This window comes from Sinohyriopsis cumingii, chromosome 12 (assembly GCF_028554795.1).
Source record: "Sinohyriopsis cumingii isolate HCF-2022 chromosome 12, ASM2855479v2, whole genome shotgun sequence".
Classification (NCBI taxonomy): Eukaryota; Metazoa; Mollusca; class Bivalvia; order Unionida; family Unionidae; genus Sinohyriopsis; species Sinohyriopsis cumingii.
The window spans coordinates 67,911,852-67,928,780 of NC_142972.1; the positions used below are offsets into that span (position 1 = coordinate 67,911,852).

Here is a 16,929-nt window from a genome sequence, read left to right on the forward strand (position 1 = left end):
AAATATAAAGGTAAGTTGTATATGGTCAATCTAAATATAAAGGTAAAGTTGTAAATGGCCAATGTAAATGTAAAGGTAAAGCTGAATACGCCCAATGTAAACTTACAGTCAAAGTTACATATGGTCAATGTAAACATAAAGGTACAGTTATAATTGGTCAATGTAAACATATAGAGTGAAGGAACAATGACGTTGGCCAGTCATCTACACCTGTCGCTCTGGATTCATCCATTATACTTGTCTATATCACTGCAAACGGTCAGGTTTCTGTACTATTTTGACATATCGTGTGTAAAAGCTTATAAGTGAGATCCAGCTACAAAATACATAGCGATAGATCAGCTGTCAAATAACTTACGGGTAGATCAGGGACGATGTTGTTAGTTCTACCCGTCATCATAATAGACAACATTGACTCAGATCTGCTCTCGCATTATGCAACATCAGATTGAGAGATATGCAGTTTGCATTTGGACACGACTTAAAAGCGAGTACTTAAGGTCGGTGACAGGATAGGCCTGGTACTCCAAGTCGTCCTTTAAGTCTTTTCCAGACAGAAATTATAACGTGTATGTGGTGGCAAGTGCATGTAAAACATTCACAAGCTGACACAACACGGTTCTCCCATCACAAGCATACCTAAATGCATTTCTAAGTGTTAAATTGGTTCTTGTTTCAACAACAGTTGTGTTATGTTTCTTATCACAAATTATTATTATTCAAAATAAAACAAAATGTACATCTTTTGACTTACGTCATAATTAAACTGATAGTGATTATTTGGTAGATGAAGTGTTATACTATGTTAACATTTAGTTAATATGACTGAGGACAAATTACACAAGAGCAACTCAAAATAAACTGTTTTAATGTTACAGGTTGAAAAATAAGCAAATTATAACATGCGTAAATACAAAGCACATACTGATAGTAGATATGCACATTACAGAATGTGTATATAGATATTACATGTTTTTTGAAGATTATGAAGCACACTGTGTAGTCCTCAAACAGATTTGATACTATCATATATCAAGAACAGAACTTTGTTAGACGAATAATCATACTGTATTCAATCTGCACTTATACTTCCTAGCCTAATTATCTTATGTGAAGTAATTACTTAGACGAATTTAGCATGCTGTATTCACATATACCCGACTACTTTCCTACCTCGCTATATAATGTAAAGTGATTAGTGCTCGTATTATGTTGATAAAGATTTTTTTTAAATCCTTGGGAATCACTTTCTTTGTTATTATAACAACAATTAATGTATCAATCTGAGTTCAATATTTGATACTTAAACTTGGCTTTTGATGAACTCAGGTATTCTTGAGAATGCATGACAAATTGCTTTGATGACGGAATACAACTAAGTGTATGACGGCTCCATATTGGAAAGAATCATACTGACTGACATTTTCTCACAATGTTTAATTTTTCATTATAATATCCCCATAATTTATGTTTAATTTTTCATTATAATATCCCCATAACTTTGATATATATTTAATGTTCGGTATTCAAACTTGGAAAATACGTAGTGTGGATTACTTTGTATTTCTTCCATATTTTTCTTTTTGTTCTTTTTATCATATTTTAATACTGATGCGCAAATTTATTGATATTGGTCCTAAATTTATGACTAAAAACAATCTACAATACTCAATCAATTTTCTTAATTCTGTTTTATATATAATAATTAGGAAATAATGTATATATATATATAAGTATATATGCGTGAGATACAAATTTCCTGAATCTTACCACCCTTTCCCCTACCTATATGAAGCGCATTAAACAAAGCCCATGACCAGCTCTATCGTATTCTGAGATTGAATAGAAAAGTGCAAAATAAGGAATTTAATTATTTTGATTTTAAAATTGTTCTGTGTTGTGCATGAAACACGATATAATAAACAAGGGTACTATTACGTATATTTAATTCATGATGAGTGCTTAAATCGTGTCCACGATTGTAAATTATAAACATAATGTTATACAGCTAACTTTGGTCCACGACTACAAGTTGTTAAGAAACTGATTACATTTCAAAAGTTAAAGATCAATCCTATTTATGGCTAGACTAGGTTATCTGTTGGAAACCTTCACATCGTATTGTGCTAGAAGTTACGTGAAAATATGCATCAAAAGGATTTTATAAACATAATTCATTCATGTTTTAAATCAGCCTGTCAGATATAGTTCTAGATGAGTCATTTATTTAAACTATTAACTGGAATTACTAAACCTGTCATTGACGTTTGGATTTTTATCAATTGATTCAAAGACATTTTGGATTGGATCATTGTGTTACATCAGGACGTTCAAGACTATTGGGGTTCATTCGGAATATTCTACATTTTTCTCCATGTGATAGGACTTTTAGGATTATTTAAGATTTATTCACAATCCTGTAAATGCCTCTTGCATTTTCACCTTGTTTTGTAGAGAAGTAAATTGAGTCTTGGTTTCACTTGTTTCTGTTACATATGGCAAGGCCTATAGTCTTAACATGTACGATTATGAGGCTGTTTCTCCACGGAACTTTTTTAATGGACGAAAGTTATATTTTCACAATTTACATTGTCTTTAGTATTCTTTTGGCGAGATAATTAGATGAATAAAGATGTGCAAGAGTAAAGGGAGAAGAAAAAAAAACATGGACTGCTGTGGCACATTAAAGCCAACAGCACACTTCAAGTAAAGGTAAAATTTCTTGGTAACCAAGTTAAAAGGTCATCAACCGAATATGACATCTATTATCCTGCTTTGCATCACTATACGGGTTGATTCCACCACAACAGCCTGGTTGAGGGTGTGCCGGACGTCGTCGGAAAGCTGGTCTTCTTCATGGTGCACAATGATCCACGGCTCACCTGAAACATTTCGTGTTCATCTACAAAACTAAATCTTTTTATATTCGCACACATTCTATAGATGCTCATTATCATCAAGTACAAAGCATAAATCATTTTCATAATCATGTTTGTTTCATAAACAAGTTCAGCACGAAAACCAACTGAGAGCTTGATTTGTATTTATAATTCAATACTTACGTCATATTATTTAGATACGCTTTGGACGGCTTATTTGGACGGCTTATGATCGTTCTGTTCTTCTCAATATTCAACACACTTTCATAGTTTGTTTGACTTTATTGGTGTTTCATAACGATATTTTAGTCGAATATTATCAGAAATTCTACATCTCTTCCTGTTTAAAACTATTCATTCCGACGATAAATTCGAGATGGTCTATACCTTCCTTGTACACGAGAAGTTTGGACAAACAAAATATTTGAATAAATTTATATGACCTTGTAACTGAACATAAACAGGAATGCAGCTAAGAGTTATTGTGTAATCAATTTACGATTCCACAAAAAACGTTTTGATCATTAGATAGTAAAATTAAGTGATACGTGGATGCAATACAGTAAACACAACAAAAAAAAAACATGTTCATATATACGAAACAACTTTCATTGAAACATTACTGTCTCATTGCTAATCATCGAGGCGCTTAGTGTATTAATATCTTGAAAGTCTTTGCATCCATTCTGAAGTAAATGTACTGAAAATTATATTTGGAAAGCACATTAGACTGCAAGATGTGACACAAAACCGTACTGAATTAGTGTCTTATATTGGGATTTTTTAAATAGTTGTTTCAGCTGGCTTAAAAAGACATCGTTCGCAGACCATAAAAGAATTAAATTGTTACCAGTTTAATTGTATTCACCAATAGAGTTTTAATACAAACATTGATATTAACAAGGCTATGTTATGTAAATCTAGGGGTGATCAGAAACTTCAAAAATCTTATATAGTATTATTCATTGTGAGATCAAATTCACAGATCTGCATCGACATATATCCGTCAATAACTAGAATTGTGAATCACTGGGCATGTAATGGTTATCTAAATCGGATATACACGTTTAAAGCCACAAACGTAAGAAGGGAGGGAACTTTTGCTCTTAACTATTCAAGGTGGACCTTCCGCCAATTCTTCCAAATATTTAATAGTGTGTGAAAGTATATTTTCTATTTATCTTGACAGCATTAAAAAGTCTTACTAAAGCAAAATCACACAAGAACAATTTTTCAACAACTACGAGAATATTAATGCCTAAAACAGATTATCTGGCCTACTCCTCCTGCCAACATTTTTGTTTCTTTTTAAGTTTACTTTTTGATTTCTTTTTTAACCAAACAACTAAGTAAACATAACGGAGCCTTCAAACCCTCGGCTCTTTGGAAAGATAATGCTTGTTGTTTTGTTAGTTTCGACACTTGAAGCAGCATAACATAGTTAGCTATATTAACTTGCATTCTTGCTTTGTTGATGCATAATGCATTATATTTCCCGATTTCAAAATGTTTCAATATATTGGGTATATGTATCTTGTTCCATTTATGTATGTGGTAATATCATTTGGACAAAGAACCTTAAACTTAAATAAAACAATAGCAGCATGCCAATAGGACAAAAAATCGAGAGACTCTTTACACGAAAAGCACTAGTCCTAGTTTCCTCTGACTCTTCACGCCCCATGTTAGATATTTTGACACTTATGCTGGGGAATCAGAGCCCATGACCTATCACAAAGTTGGAATTTCAGATTCAACAAGTATAGAGCACGAGTCAGCAATTTTTATGTTGGTATCTTGCGACTACCGCGTTGTCATTTGCTCTCGGCTTTACAAATATGCCTTTGTCCAGGTTGCGGAGACAGCGATATGTTTCAGGTCGTTATTCCCAGAATACAGATTCTGAGAGTTATGTGTCCTTTCGCTTGTTTTACAAACTTACGTAACCTTCATTTAATATCTTCAAATTTGTTTTCAACATCATTAGAAAGGCGTTTATTGTTTTTATTATTGGACCTGTGGTGAAATGCATATATAAGCTGCTAGATTTGATTAGTCACGTGACTAGCAATGCAAATGGTAAGCAACAGATCAAATTTCATCAAAGCTGCAGTTTAGTGTCACCTGTCAGCAGATTAAGACAAAAACGAATATTATACTCGCAATTTCTGAAACATTAAATCCTTCCTATCGATTTAATGCAGGTATGGCTCGATGTAAGGTCGTTTAGGTTGCTTGCCTCGGTGGTAAGCGGCGAAATATATCTTTTCGAAACTCAACCGGCTCTGATCCCATACCTTAACAACAATGTCAAAGTATTTTTAACTTAAATGAGTGGGGACGGTCATAGGTAACTCGGACTAGGAAATCACATGATATGTGGATTGCATCAACTTAAATGTCTTCTCAACATCGATATCAATTACTTAGATGGATTATACTGAATATTTCATAGATCTAACCCAAAGGTGTGACATACCAGTACCTGACATAGTTCATATTATATGTTATATTTTTAGTAACAGACTTTCTACTTTTAGCTAACATTGTATTTTGTAAAGATTGAGATGTTTGTAGAAAATTATTTTTCATTAGGTATATATCTTTTTAAAACAAAATGTTAATTGTGACCTGAGTACAAGTAGAGGACTATATAATATTGTCACTGGAAAATTATTCATTCGTGCTTTGAGATCTAGCAGAAACAATTTTGTTATTATTGTTGTGTTCAGAAGTTCATTTGGGTTAGAATTTAGTTCTTCAAATAATTTATTTCAGTGATTTGTTTCCTCTGGAAAGACATAGTGCTCATAAAGATATAATATTGTGGGACAGAGACATTTGCTGGGATTTACATGAATCCCAACATGGAATTATATTATTGTTTTCAACTAAATCCTGTGGGTACAAAACATGATACAGGCCACCACAGACACATCAAGACCTTCATAGTCTGATTTAATTTGCATTTCCACTAAGGTTTACTCAGAACATTTATTATTCGGACTTGTATCTGTAATTGTAGGATTATTTCGTGATTAAATTTGCAATACCCTATGTTCTTTTTCGACTTTCACTTTTAATTTTAGATAAATAAATTATTTATTGAATTGTGCACAGCTTCTTGATTCTCATTCTTGTCTGTTACTTATCTTAAGAGCGTAAACTCGTAACAACAATGTGATACCTTCATTTGCATGATCTCCAATATGTCCTGTAAGTTCCAGACCTACTCTAAAAATAGATTGCCTCCTCTGCTCTGGTCAGTCCGGCACCCAGCTTTACAATGTGTGCGTGTGTGTGGCATTTATTCCAATATAAATATAAGTGCGATACAAACTGAACCGATTTGCACCAGTCACTGGACATATAGACAGAAAAGAAGCATAGTCATATAAACAATGCATATAACCCCAAAGATGTATCATAAAATGAGTACCAGGGATCAGTGTAAGTGAAATAAATATAAGTATTTATTTCAGGTTTTCAATACGCACCAGCCCATGATATACTCTACCTTCCTTTGCTTCATCACCAATATGTCTTGTAAGTTCCAGGCCTACTCCATAATTTATGGCCTCTCCTGGTTTGGTCCGTCCGGCACCCAGATTACAACTGACCACGGCGCACTTTAGTCCATCAATATCTTGGATATATCCTACAAAACCATTATAGTAAATCTAACAGGCACATGTAAAGGTTCCTATTATGACGATCTGTGCAATTAATAACCGATCAAACCATAGGACAAAGGGAATTATCGTTAAACTGGGTATTCCCCAAATGATGATTCTACTTTCATGGATGTGAAGCCATACTTTAATCGGTGAATCAAACACTCAGTAAAACATCAAAACAGATCTCAGTAATGTTGTAGATCTCTATTTGAACCTAGTTGCCTACGTAACACTAGGGTAATAATATTACCAAAAAAAGGGCATTTTATAAAACGTATCTGTACCAAGATTTAAAATCTGAATACTTGATGACCTTCTTTTATTTTGTTCCTGGTGTTAGCGGCTTAAGCTCTCGTTTCAGTCCATGATAATTATTTTTTTAATTCTCAAAACGTTTCTCCTACTGAAACATATCTTTGCTTTAATATGAATCGAATGTTTAATCGTAATCTTATTTTAAAAAAAAAAAATCCGAAAACTGGGTTTCAATTGTTACCATTAGCTTCGCAGAGGACTTTCGTCTTCACCTTGGATTTGGGCAGAAGTTCTCGGACGTCCGCCCCTTTCTTGCAGAGATCGTCAGCAAGATCCGGTTTCACGCCCTGTGCCTTTAGCATTGCGCAAAACTTGGCGACCGCTGTTCCGTCCTGTATCACTTTCTTGATTCTCATGCACCCTGCCTGCTCATTCTTAGTTTGGCCACTGAGAAACAAAGCATGGCCTCCTTCAAAGATGAAAATGAAAAACATTGTAACAACTTTCTATATGTAAATGTTTCACTAGGGACGTAAGGATATTGAGCGGCATTTTCACTGCAGGAGGCATGATTCATTAGATAATGACCATAAACCAAACTACATATGTAACGGCACATGCATACATTATGATGTGGGACTTATCTGTCTTCTCACCACATAAACAATAAAACTAAACATTAAAATACGAGAGGAAAACCTGCACCTTCGCGCCTAGCAGTTCATAATACTAACTGCGCCTCCATTGATACCAGGTAAAAAAAAATGCAAAACAACTGTATTTTGTAATTTATTTCATGATTACATGATACAATTTATCAGTGTGATAATAATGATATCACCAGTGATATAGCCAATTTATCCCCACAGACATAACTTTTCGATCTACTTTCTTCACATTCAGAGAATATATTTGCCTTACGCATGTTGTTCAAACTTGTATTTTCATATTTAGTCCTATATTATTTTTCTTCCTCTTCTCTATCGAGGCCTAAAAGTCTCTCCCCATTAAAAGGAACAGACCTTTAAATGTTAAGACCTGTATATACATTTATGCGATCAATGAGGATATGTGGTACAACTGTTTGCCTTAAAATAAACTCTAAACAAGAACAACTAAGCGTTACTCTAAAAAAATTTTAAATGGTTTTCGTCATACATGGCGCAAATTAACAGTGATTGAACTTACATTCGCTTCTTCAACGACTAACGGTACAAGTTTTTATCGAAAATCACTTCATTAGATATAGTAAAAACATTGTTCAAATAACGATTGCAACTCTTATCACAATACCGATCATGCTTGAAAAGTATGGACACCTAAGAGATACATGAGTGCTGATTGCAAAAGAAAAGTAACTAAGAAACGAAATTTGGGTCCATCGTTTGTTTGAGAATTTTGCCGCGAGGTTACCAAATCCCACACAATTCACATCTGATTGCATAAATTCAAAAATATAAGAAAAAACCAAAATCATTACATGTGAACTAATTATCATTTAAAACATGTTTAAAGACATTACTCTCTCATATCTGTAGCGTGATTGTTTGTTTGATTTTGTGTGTGCGTGCATGTGAGACAGTGTGCCTGTGTCTGTGTGTGTTTTACCAAGGCGTTCCACAAGTTCATACAAGTCTTTTGGTCCTTGCCCATGCAGACCTGCAATTGCCTCTACTACTTCTAGAGAATTTCCTATCATTTTCCCAATGGGAGCGTCCATGTTTGTGAGCAATGCTGCAGTTTTGATTCCCAAACCATTTCCAGCCCTGACCTATTTCAAAGAAAATTACCACCAATCGAATTATTTTCGAGTTTTACTTATCTGTATATATAGAACCAAAAAGATCACTAGATTTATTTACTGATAGTACATGTGATAGAAAAATAAAATAAAAGTGACCGTTTTGCATGAAGAGATAAAATAAAACTATCAAATTAATTGCATAGTTTAAGTGTAATAATACATAATGATTATTCGATATGAGCAAATTATATATGGGAAACAAATTGCTATTTAGAAGAAGCAAGCGTACCCACTGTTACACACTAAACTTGAAAAAGACTATTTAATTATTTTAAGTTTAAGGGGGTCATTATTATGCGAAATTGATCAATTTAGCATCTAGTGTGCTTATTCGTATACAAATAATTGCTTCTTTAATGATACGATATGAAAAACTTTTATGACGTCGAAGTGAAATATTTGTTATGGTATCCACTGAATGCGAAGATGAAAAGTACCAAATACTGGGTACGCAAATTAGGTTCGGAGCTAATCATAGATCCTAAGTGCCAGGGGCAATCATCTCCTCAAATGAGATCGTAGTCTCTCTCTCTCTCTCTCTCTCACACACACACACACACACACACACACACACACACCGTTACGGATCACTGTCATCTCACCTCTGTCTGCGTGGGTTCGAGTCTCAGATTCGGCTTATGTGGGTATGTGACAAAGCTTGCCAGTAGCTTCTCGTGGGTCGGTGGTTCTTTCTGGGGTTTTCCCGGGTTCTTCCTTCACCATTAATATTGGCCGCCATGCATAGCCTATCGTGTGCTGAAAATGGCGTTAAACCCTACAATAACAACAGCAACACACAAACACACATACAGATAGAGACAGGTTTCTTAATGTTTTCCCTAATTTTATGCAACGATATGAATGTTCAGTGATACAAATAGCACTCTAATTAGTGTGAAAGATTGACCATTTCATTTTTTCGGGTGGAATAGAGGCCTTTTCATTTCTTTCGACCGGGATATTTACTTTTATTGTATCTTACAAGTTTTTCTTTCAAATAATGTTATTGATATAAAAAGGGTTTTATTACGACTACAACATAAATGAGACTTAGATTTGCCTTCAAACTTGGACTTTCCGTTGACTGGACGCTACTGACTCAAAGTCCTTTTTACTTTTTCTGTTCGGCAGATAAAGAATTTTAAATGGTTCAAGTTTAATTTAAGGAATTATTTCTATGCATGTGTTTTCATTTCTTGTAATAACTGCTTAAACGCTAAGACGTAAGATCACCATATAGGCATATTGATATCGACAGTATTGTAGAATAGGAATGTTTAAACAAGTTTCATCCTAAATGAAACAACTTCCTGTTTCCTTATCTCAGTAACCAACAACCGTTGTAGATATCGTCCTAGACTCGAATTTTCGTACCTTGATTCACGATACCAACAAAGCAGGAAACGAAAAAACGAAACTAAAACCTTCAAGTTATGCTCTTGGCAATTTCGTATCAGCTATATAATCTCAATAGCCAGCATCCATTTTACATATTGTCGTACGATCGAGTTTTCGTACTTTGTTTCGTGATTCCGATTCAAACTGGAAACGAACCTAAAACCCTCATGTTATGCTGCCGTCAATTTCAAATCAACGATAGAAAAAATGTAAGTAATTTTACAAATACTGAGTGAAACATAAAATATGAACTCATGCAGGTAGCTTGTACTTCGAAGGTAGTATTTATTTATTCATGTATTTAGTTTGTTTACTTTATTTGACTGTATATTTCAGACAAAAGAAGAATAAAAGAAGTAAAATCTGTCGTAAAACATTAGGTATCAGTGTTTCTACCCAATACACGTTTTGACCCAATATATGTTTCTTTACTTTTAATTTGACCAACTGTTGCCGTGTAGGTAGTACATTTTTAAGCCCAGTCGTTGTTCATCATTGTGCAAAATTACAAATTGTGGTTTACCAGACATTTTTCAAACAGATTGAACAAATGAGTGCTTTTGAGCCACTAATCTTTCCAAATGAGAGATATGGTCCTTGTGCGTAATCATTTATTTTCTTTTTATTCCTCCATTTCCTATCATATATTTGTGGCTTACACGAGGGGCTCTAAAGCTCATTGTTTGTTATTTCAATCATGTTAAATGGATTCTTTGCTTTTATTAATTCTGTCATTTCGTTAACAATTTCTGTCTACGGCCTTATGTATCCCCTGGATTGTGTTCAGCACTACCATTAGCATCAAGACCAGGAAACTCCCTAATATATTCAAGAGCAACAGATGAATCGCATTCAAACCACGCCATGCATTTCTTGTACCTTGGGTCACCTTTTAGTGTGACATAGTGACGGTGGATGATGAGAAGGTTGTCAGATGGTTGAACAGGCGAAGGAACGTGAGCATTTTTAATGAATGTTCCGTACAACCAATTCTTTAAACATTGTGCTTTAACATCCCATGTGGCAAATTAGAAAGTGCGTTTTAGTGAGGTACCCTTGCAACCCTCCCAAATCTATGTGGCTGGTTTAAACAAGCACTAAGCGTTGTAAAATTGAATTAATTTGTGAATAAGTACACAAGGTGCCACCTAAACATTCGTTATATTTAGTCATTGTAAAACCCTGATGGTCTGAATCAGATTAATATTTCCTTTCACGTCTAAATCGTAATCGCGTCGATTTAATGTTGTTTATATGGCTGTATGCAGCCTCAATAAGAAATGATTGTTCTCGTGACAGCGACACAATTATTTATTTATTTTTTCAGCTTGTAATCAATTACTTTAAGGAATAATTATGAAACATGCTAAATATCTTTAAGCTTTATGTGCAAAAGGTGATTCTAAAATGTTGTCTCGCTTGGACACTCCTAATTCAAATAATCCTAAACGAAGCTCTTCCGAAGACTGTGAATTTTGAGAATGTCAGGTTATTGTGAATGTCAATAACTAAAAGAAAAATGCAAACGGGCATACAACATTCAAACATACACACACCACAAAACAGATATATATATATATATATATATATATATATATATATATATATATATATATATATATATATATATATATATATACACATAGATAGGAGATATATTGTTCCAAATCGTATGTCAAAGAACTTAAAATGACGCATGTACAAAGGATTCTAACTAAGAACATAAGCAAGTACGTCTGCAATTAAACGGTTGCGTTTTCTACAGGGTAGTCAACAACTGTTTAATTGAATTTTCTTTGTTTATTCTTCCTATGTAAATTTGTGTTGATAATGCCAATTAGATATTAAACAGAGAAAAATCAATCATATAAACAAAGAGCAATATTCTCTAAATATCCATGAGTGTGATCCCCAACGTCCGATACGTTTATTTGCTAATATCGTCTCTAGAAAACAGCTTCCATCTTTTTAGGTATCGGAAAGTAGGACAGAATGCGTCTTGTCGTATTGAACATATTTTCACCTTATAAAATTTCATTTCGCGAATATCACTGTTTGAGAATCTTAAACCATAAGTCTCATTACAATATACACTTTATAACCTGCGATTCAAATTAGCGGGAATATCTTTAAGTGTAAGAACTGTATAATTTTCATATTTCTCAAGGGCACTGTCACAAAAGGTACGTATTCTCAACAATACATCATGAACACCAACCACCCATTGTATTTTTACAAATTTGTTAGGCAAGGGTTAAGACCATATTCAACTTATGAATCCCCAGATCTTAATCTTATCAAAGATTTATAATCAAAGGCATATTGATAAACACCGACACATTTCACGAACAACAAATTTGGTTATGGTGCCACCTTACAAGTGCAATATTGCCATCCAGCTTATGGGAAATATCTAGGCTCAGTCAAATGCAGATTCCACATAGACGTATGATAACAGTGATTTAGTCGGGATATCCATCTGGGTCACACATCAAAATTATCTACTACGTCGAAATCTTTTGTAATTTGCTAAGCGTTCCAGCGAAAAAATAATGGATTGCAGTACCAAAGCGAAATGTTATGCACCATTTATTACTTTGAGAGATAAGAAATACTATTAATATATTCATTTGTCTTGGCTTGTTTCATGTTGATTTTGCTTACCCGATAAATTAGGAATGCATGCAGAAATAGAAAGGCCGATATTTCCCGGATGGCACACGTCTTAACTCGATTACTGAAGAATGGACAGTCATAACTAATAAATCAGAATACGTGAAGTACAACCATAGTAAGCATAAAGGTTTAGATTTACAGGTATTCGGTATTTCTTCCGGCAAATCATACCATTTGTGTGGCAAGTTCTCGAGCTGACGTCTCGTCCTTTAGTACTGCTGCCTTTCCAGTCTTTACATCCAAAACCAAGGCATCCAAGCTTTCAGCTGCCTTCTTGGATATAATAGATCCTGTCATTATAATTATATTTAAATATATAAATAAATTAAAATTTGAAACAAATATAATTGTCACTATTTATCATGCAGACATCAAAATTGAATAAGGAAAGATCAATACATATAAATTGCGAACTCTCGCCGAAAACCTATATACAATGTTAACTACGTTGAATAACTAATAATTGGTTTGTCATCAGTTATATAGAAACTTCAGTCAACCTGAATTCACAAATACGCTCACAGAAAGTTCCTTGATGTTATGCACAGTATAAATGTAAAATAACAATGGAAATATCTAATGAAAGTTTCTTATTTCTGTCATATTTATAGGCTTCATGATAATAAACTTCTCCAATAAAAAGGAAATATGTAAGAATTAATGTTCTTATAATGATGCAATTTACACATTCGCATTATGTTTACCCGTGATAAGACCAGGACTGCTGACAGTACCCGTAACATCACGATTCTCATACATTATCTTATCTGCGGGAACAATATCCTCTGTCTGTCCAGCTATAAAGCATCCAACAGTGTCTAGGATATCATTCATCTCTTCTGGGGTTAGATTCACTCTGAAGCCTGGTATAGATTCCAGCTTGTCAAGTGTTCCTCCTGTATGTGCAAGTCCACGACCGGAAATCATAGGAACCTAGTCGGGGAAATCATAACAATGAAGAAAACTTCGTTTTTAAATAACCCAGTATGACACAATGGGAGAGACGACCAAGATAACTCAATCGATTAGGCTGGAAGTAAGTTAATCATGGGTTCGAGTCTCGTTAACCCCGACTCTCGCGTATCTCATTGACATCTCTGTCAATAGAGGGTCTTCGAAAATGTTTCATTCATCGATGTTACAGACAGAAGACATTTTGGGAGGAAGAAAAAAACAATTGGAGAAGCAAAGCAACAAAGATTTATCGCTATGTCAAAATTGATGTAATTATGTTCTCAGCAATCATTCACGCCAAAATCATGTCTTAATCTTAAAAGGATAGCATCAAACATTACTGTGATAACATGATCCCATTTCATCATCACTATACTATCGCACCTAATCAACCAATCAAATCATATTTCAGACATTTGGAAAAGCGTCCTTCTAGCATAAAGAAACAGTTTGTCCGTGGTTTTGTTTTCATTTGTCTATTTGTCTACTAGATCTGTTACGGGAACATCTTACGGAGCAAACAAAATGCTCTTCTTACATGGGACTTATTGGGCTTTGCTACGACGTAAGTTTGGACATAGCGTCTTCTGACTGTTGCATGTACCCTTGAGTAAACGACATTGCATAAATCACTTTTCTTACTGTTTGATATGTTTCCTATCTCTTTCCTTGCGAGCAAATAATGAGTAGGGGTCCTGATAAAGAAATATTATATAATATTGTCATAAAAACCCTTTTCCATGAGACACAAAACCCGCTCATTTATTAATGTAACACAAGTTTGAATATTTATATTTCCTATTACTTTTCCCCATGTTATTCTAAAATGTGAGAGACCAGAGTTTTTCTCTTTTTTGTTTCTAATGTTCATTTGTGCATGTAAGCTGTTTATTCCCCTGTTGAAGAGGATGTTTAGATGCGATACGTTGGGAAACTTTTGTATTTGCACCTTTATCAATATTTCGTACATGTTGTAAAATAATCTAATGATGCCATCTGATTTTATTGATTGTCAATAATATTCCGATGTCTATAATCACATGTGACATACACATTATTATACCAGTTGTCATCTCATGAGCCCTAGTTGGTGCCGATGGTCACTTATCACTGATAATGCCTGTACTGCGGGATTATAATTGCCCGGAACATGCATATGATCTTGTTTTAATAGTCAATGCACCTTCAGATATTGTTATCTCAGAGTGTATGGAGTCACACACGTTTACTCGATAGACATGCAAAGAACCTAGAACAATATGCTTGATGGTGTCTGATACTTAAATGGTCATTCACACTACATCGAAAAAGTAAATAAGTTTGTCTAATAACTTAAAGTATCTCAGTCAGATAGTATGGCCAAGCGTCATGGGTTACAAACACAGGATCAAACGTTCCAAGCCCTTGTCCTTGATTGCTCCATCGCTAGTCGACGCACCATAAATAGGCATCAACATCCTTTACTTAGGTGGATGAGATTTCATCTGCGAAGGACTTGTTTCCCATAAAGAATGAGAATTGATCTCCCTTTCCTTATGACATGACCGGCTTATTCAGTTTAATTTGTGACCCTAGCAGTTTTAAGAGGCTGTAGAAGACGTTAATTTCAAATAATACGTGTATTTATTGAAACCTATCTTATCTAAGATAAGCAAGCGAGTTTCCTTTTGCACAAGCCCATTACCAGCGCTAACAATATGGAAAGCAGACTGTCGAATATATGCAAATGTGACATTACTTTCATTCCGCAGGCTGCTAGAGCTGGCGTTAGCAGAAGACTAACTTTATCTCCAGCACCGCCAGTACTGTGCTTGTCCACAATCCGGCCTTTCCATTCCTGTGGCCATGTCAAAACTTTACCAGAGTGGGTCATCTCGCGTGTAAGCCACCTGATTTCTGCATCAGTCAGTTGTTTCAGATATATTGCCATCAGCATCGCACCTGTAAATCATGGAAAGCATGTAAGTGGTGCTATGAAGTAGTAAACATCCATGGAACTACGAAGGGAACCTTTAATGATATGTTTGAAGTCTTAATCTACTTCTGACGACTCACGTGGATTTATGATGTAAACGACATTTTACAGAGCCTTTTAGTGGGTCCTGGCTCCATTGTAGGTCTTAAACGTAAGTCTAAACATTGGGTATTGCTGAATCGATTCTAAATCGGACTTAAATTCGGCAAAGCAGACCACTAATGGTTTAGTTCAAGCTCAAGTCCGACTAAGGGATGAAGAGGTTTTTAACTTCTTTGACAAAGCTTCGTAAACTGTAAATTTGCTAACTCTAAACTTCAGTGGCAAATATTTCCAAACTTCACGTTCTAACTTCCCTTGGTATGGTCCAGTTATACTGATTGACATTTTGTATATTTTTGAAGCAGAGCGACGACTAAATGATTTGTAATATTACCAGCCTCTTTACAAACCAATTTGTCATGACACACTATTGCAAGTCAAACCTGGAAAAATACGTAAAGGCGGTGTGGTTTCTTCGGCAAAACAGAATTCGATTGCCCTTTCCGAATGATTCAAGAAATATATATTTTCATTTGTTTAGAAACTTCACGCACCTCTGAAAAACTGGAAGATACCAATTTAACGCCCGCTAGGTACGCCCATTTCACTTTGTTCAAGTATGTTTGTGTGTATTGCCAAATGTGTAGACTTTAATTTAAACCCATTGTTTTCATACGTTAAAGATAAAAATGAGTTTCTGGAGATAATGCGAGAAACCACGCCGACTTGAAAATGCATTCTACTTTAGCAGATATTGATAGCATGTATATTAACATCGAACACTGTTATCATTTGTTTGCTCATGAAAAGGTGATGCTTGATAATCAGGCACCAAAACGATAGAATAAAGACATTTTCAATCGACTGAAAATTTTGTTTGAAAAGAACTATTTTGTTTTTAATTAAAATATCGTTCCCTGAAAAGACACAACCATGGGGAACAGGTTAGATACGTTTTATATTAATATTTGTGCACCTGAATGGGAAAAACAAGTATTTAGTGAATCCCAAAAGCTACAGTATTTCTACGTTAGATTTATTGGTGATAGCTACTTCATTCGGATACATTAGGAAGAAGAAGCAAAATAGTTATTTCAATAGATGAATAGCAAGCAATCATTAAATAAAATTAAAACCAATTTTGAATGTGCAAACTTCTTAGATGTACACTGTTGCAAAGATAAATAATCTCGCTTCTAGGGTATATTGCAAAGAAAGTGACACCCACCAGTTCTTACTAGGGTATATTTCAAAGAAAATGATACCCAT

General features: G+C 34.5%; 1 protein-coding gene across 1 annotated transcript in view; it reads right to left on the reverse strand.

The window, feature by feature from the left end:
• Positions 1-851: 851 nt before the first annotated feature.
• Positions 852-16,929, reverse strand: part of LOC149786646 (thymidine phosphorylase-like) — a 47,926-nt gene continuing 31,848 nt past the window's right edge. Inside the window, exons 5-11 of the mRNA XM_089977172.1 lie at positions 15,382-15,584; positions 13,394-13,622; positions 12,861-12,979; positions 8,420-8,582; positions 7,053-7,280; positions 6,397-6,537; positions 852-2,882 (exon numbers count right to left, since the gene is read on the reverse strand). Coding sequence (XP_089833298.1) covers positions 2,746-2,882; positions 6,397-6,537; positions 7,053-7,280; positions 8,420-8,582; positions 12,861-12,979; positions 13,394-13,622; positions 15,382-15,584 — 1,220 coding nt within the window. The 3' untranslated portion in view covers positions 852-2,745. The remainder of the gene's footprint in view (positions 2,883-6,396; positions 6,538-7,052; positions 7,281-8,419; positions 8,583-12,860; positions 12,980-13,393; positions 13,623-15,381; positions 15,585-16,929) is intronic.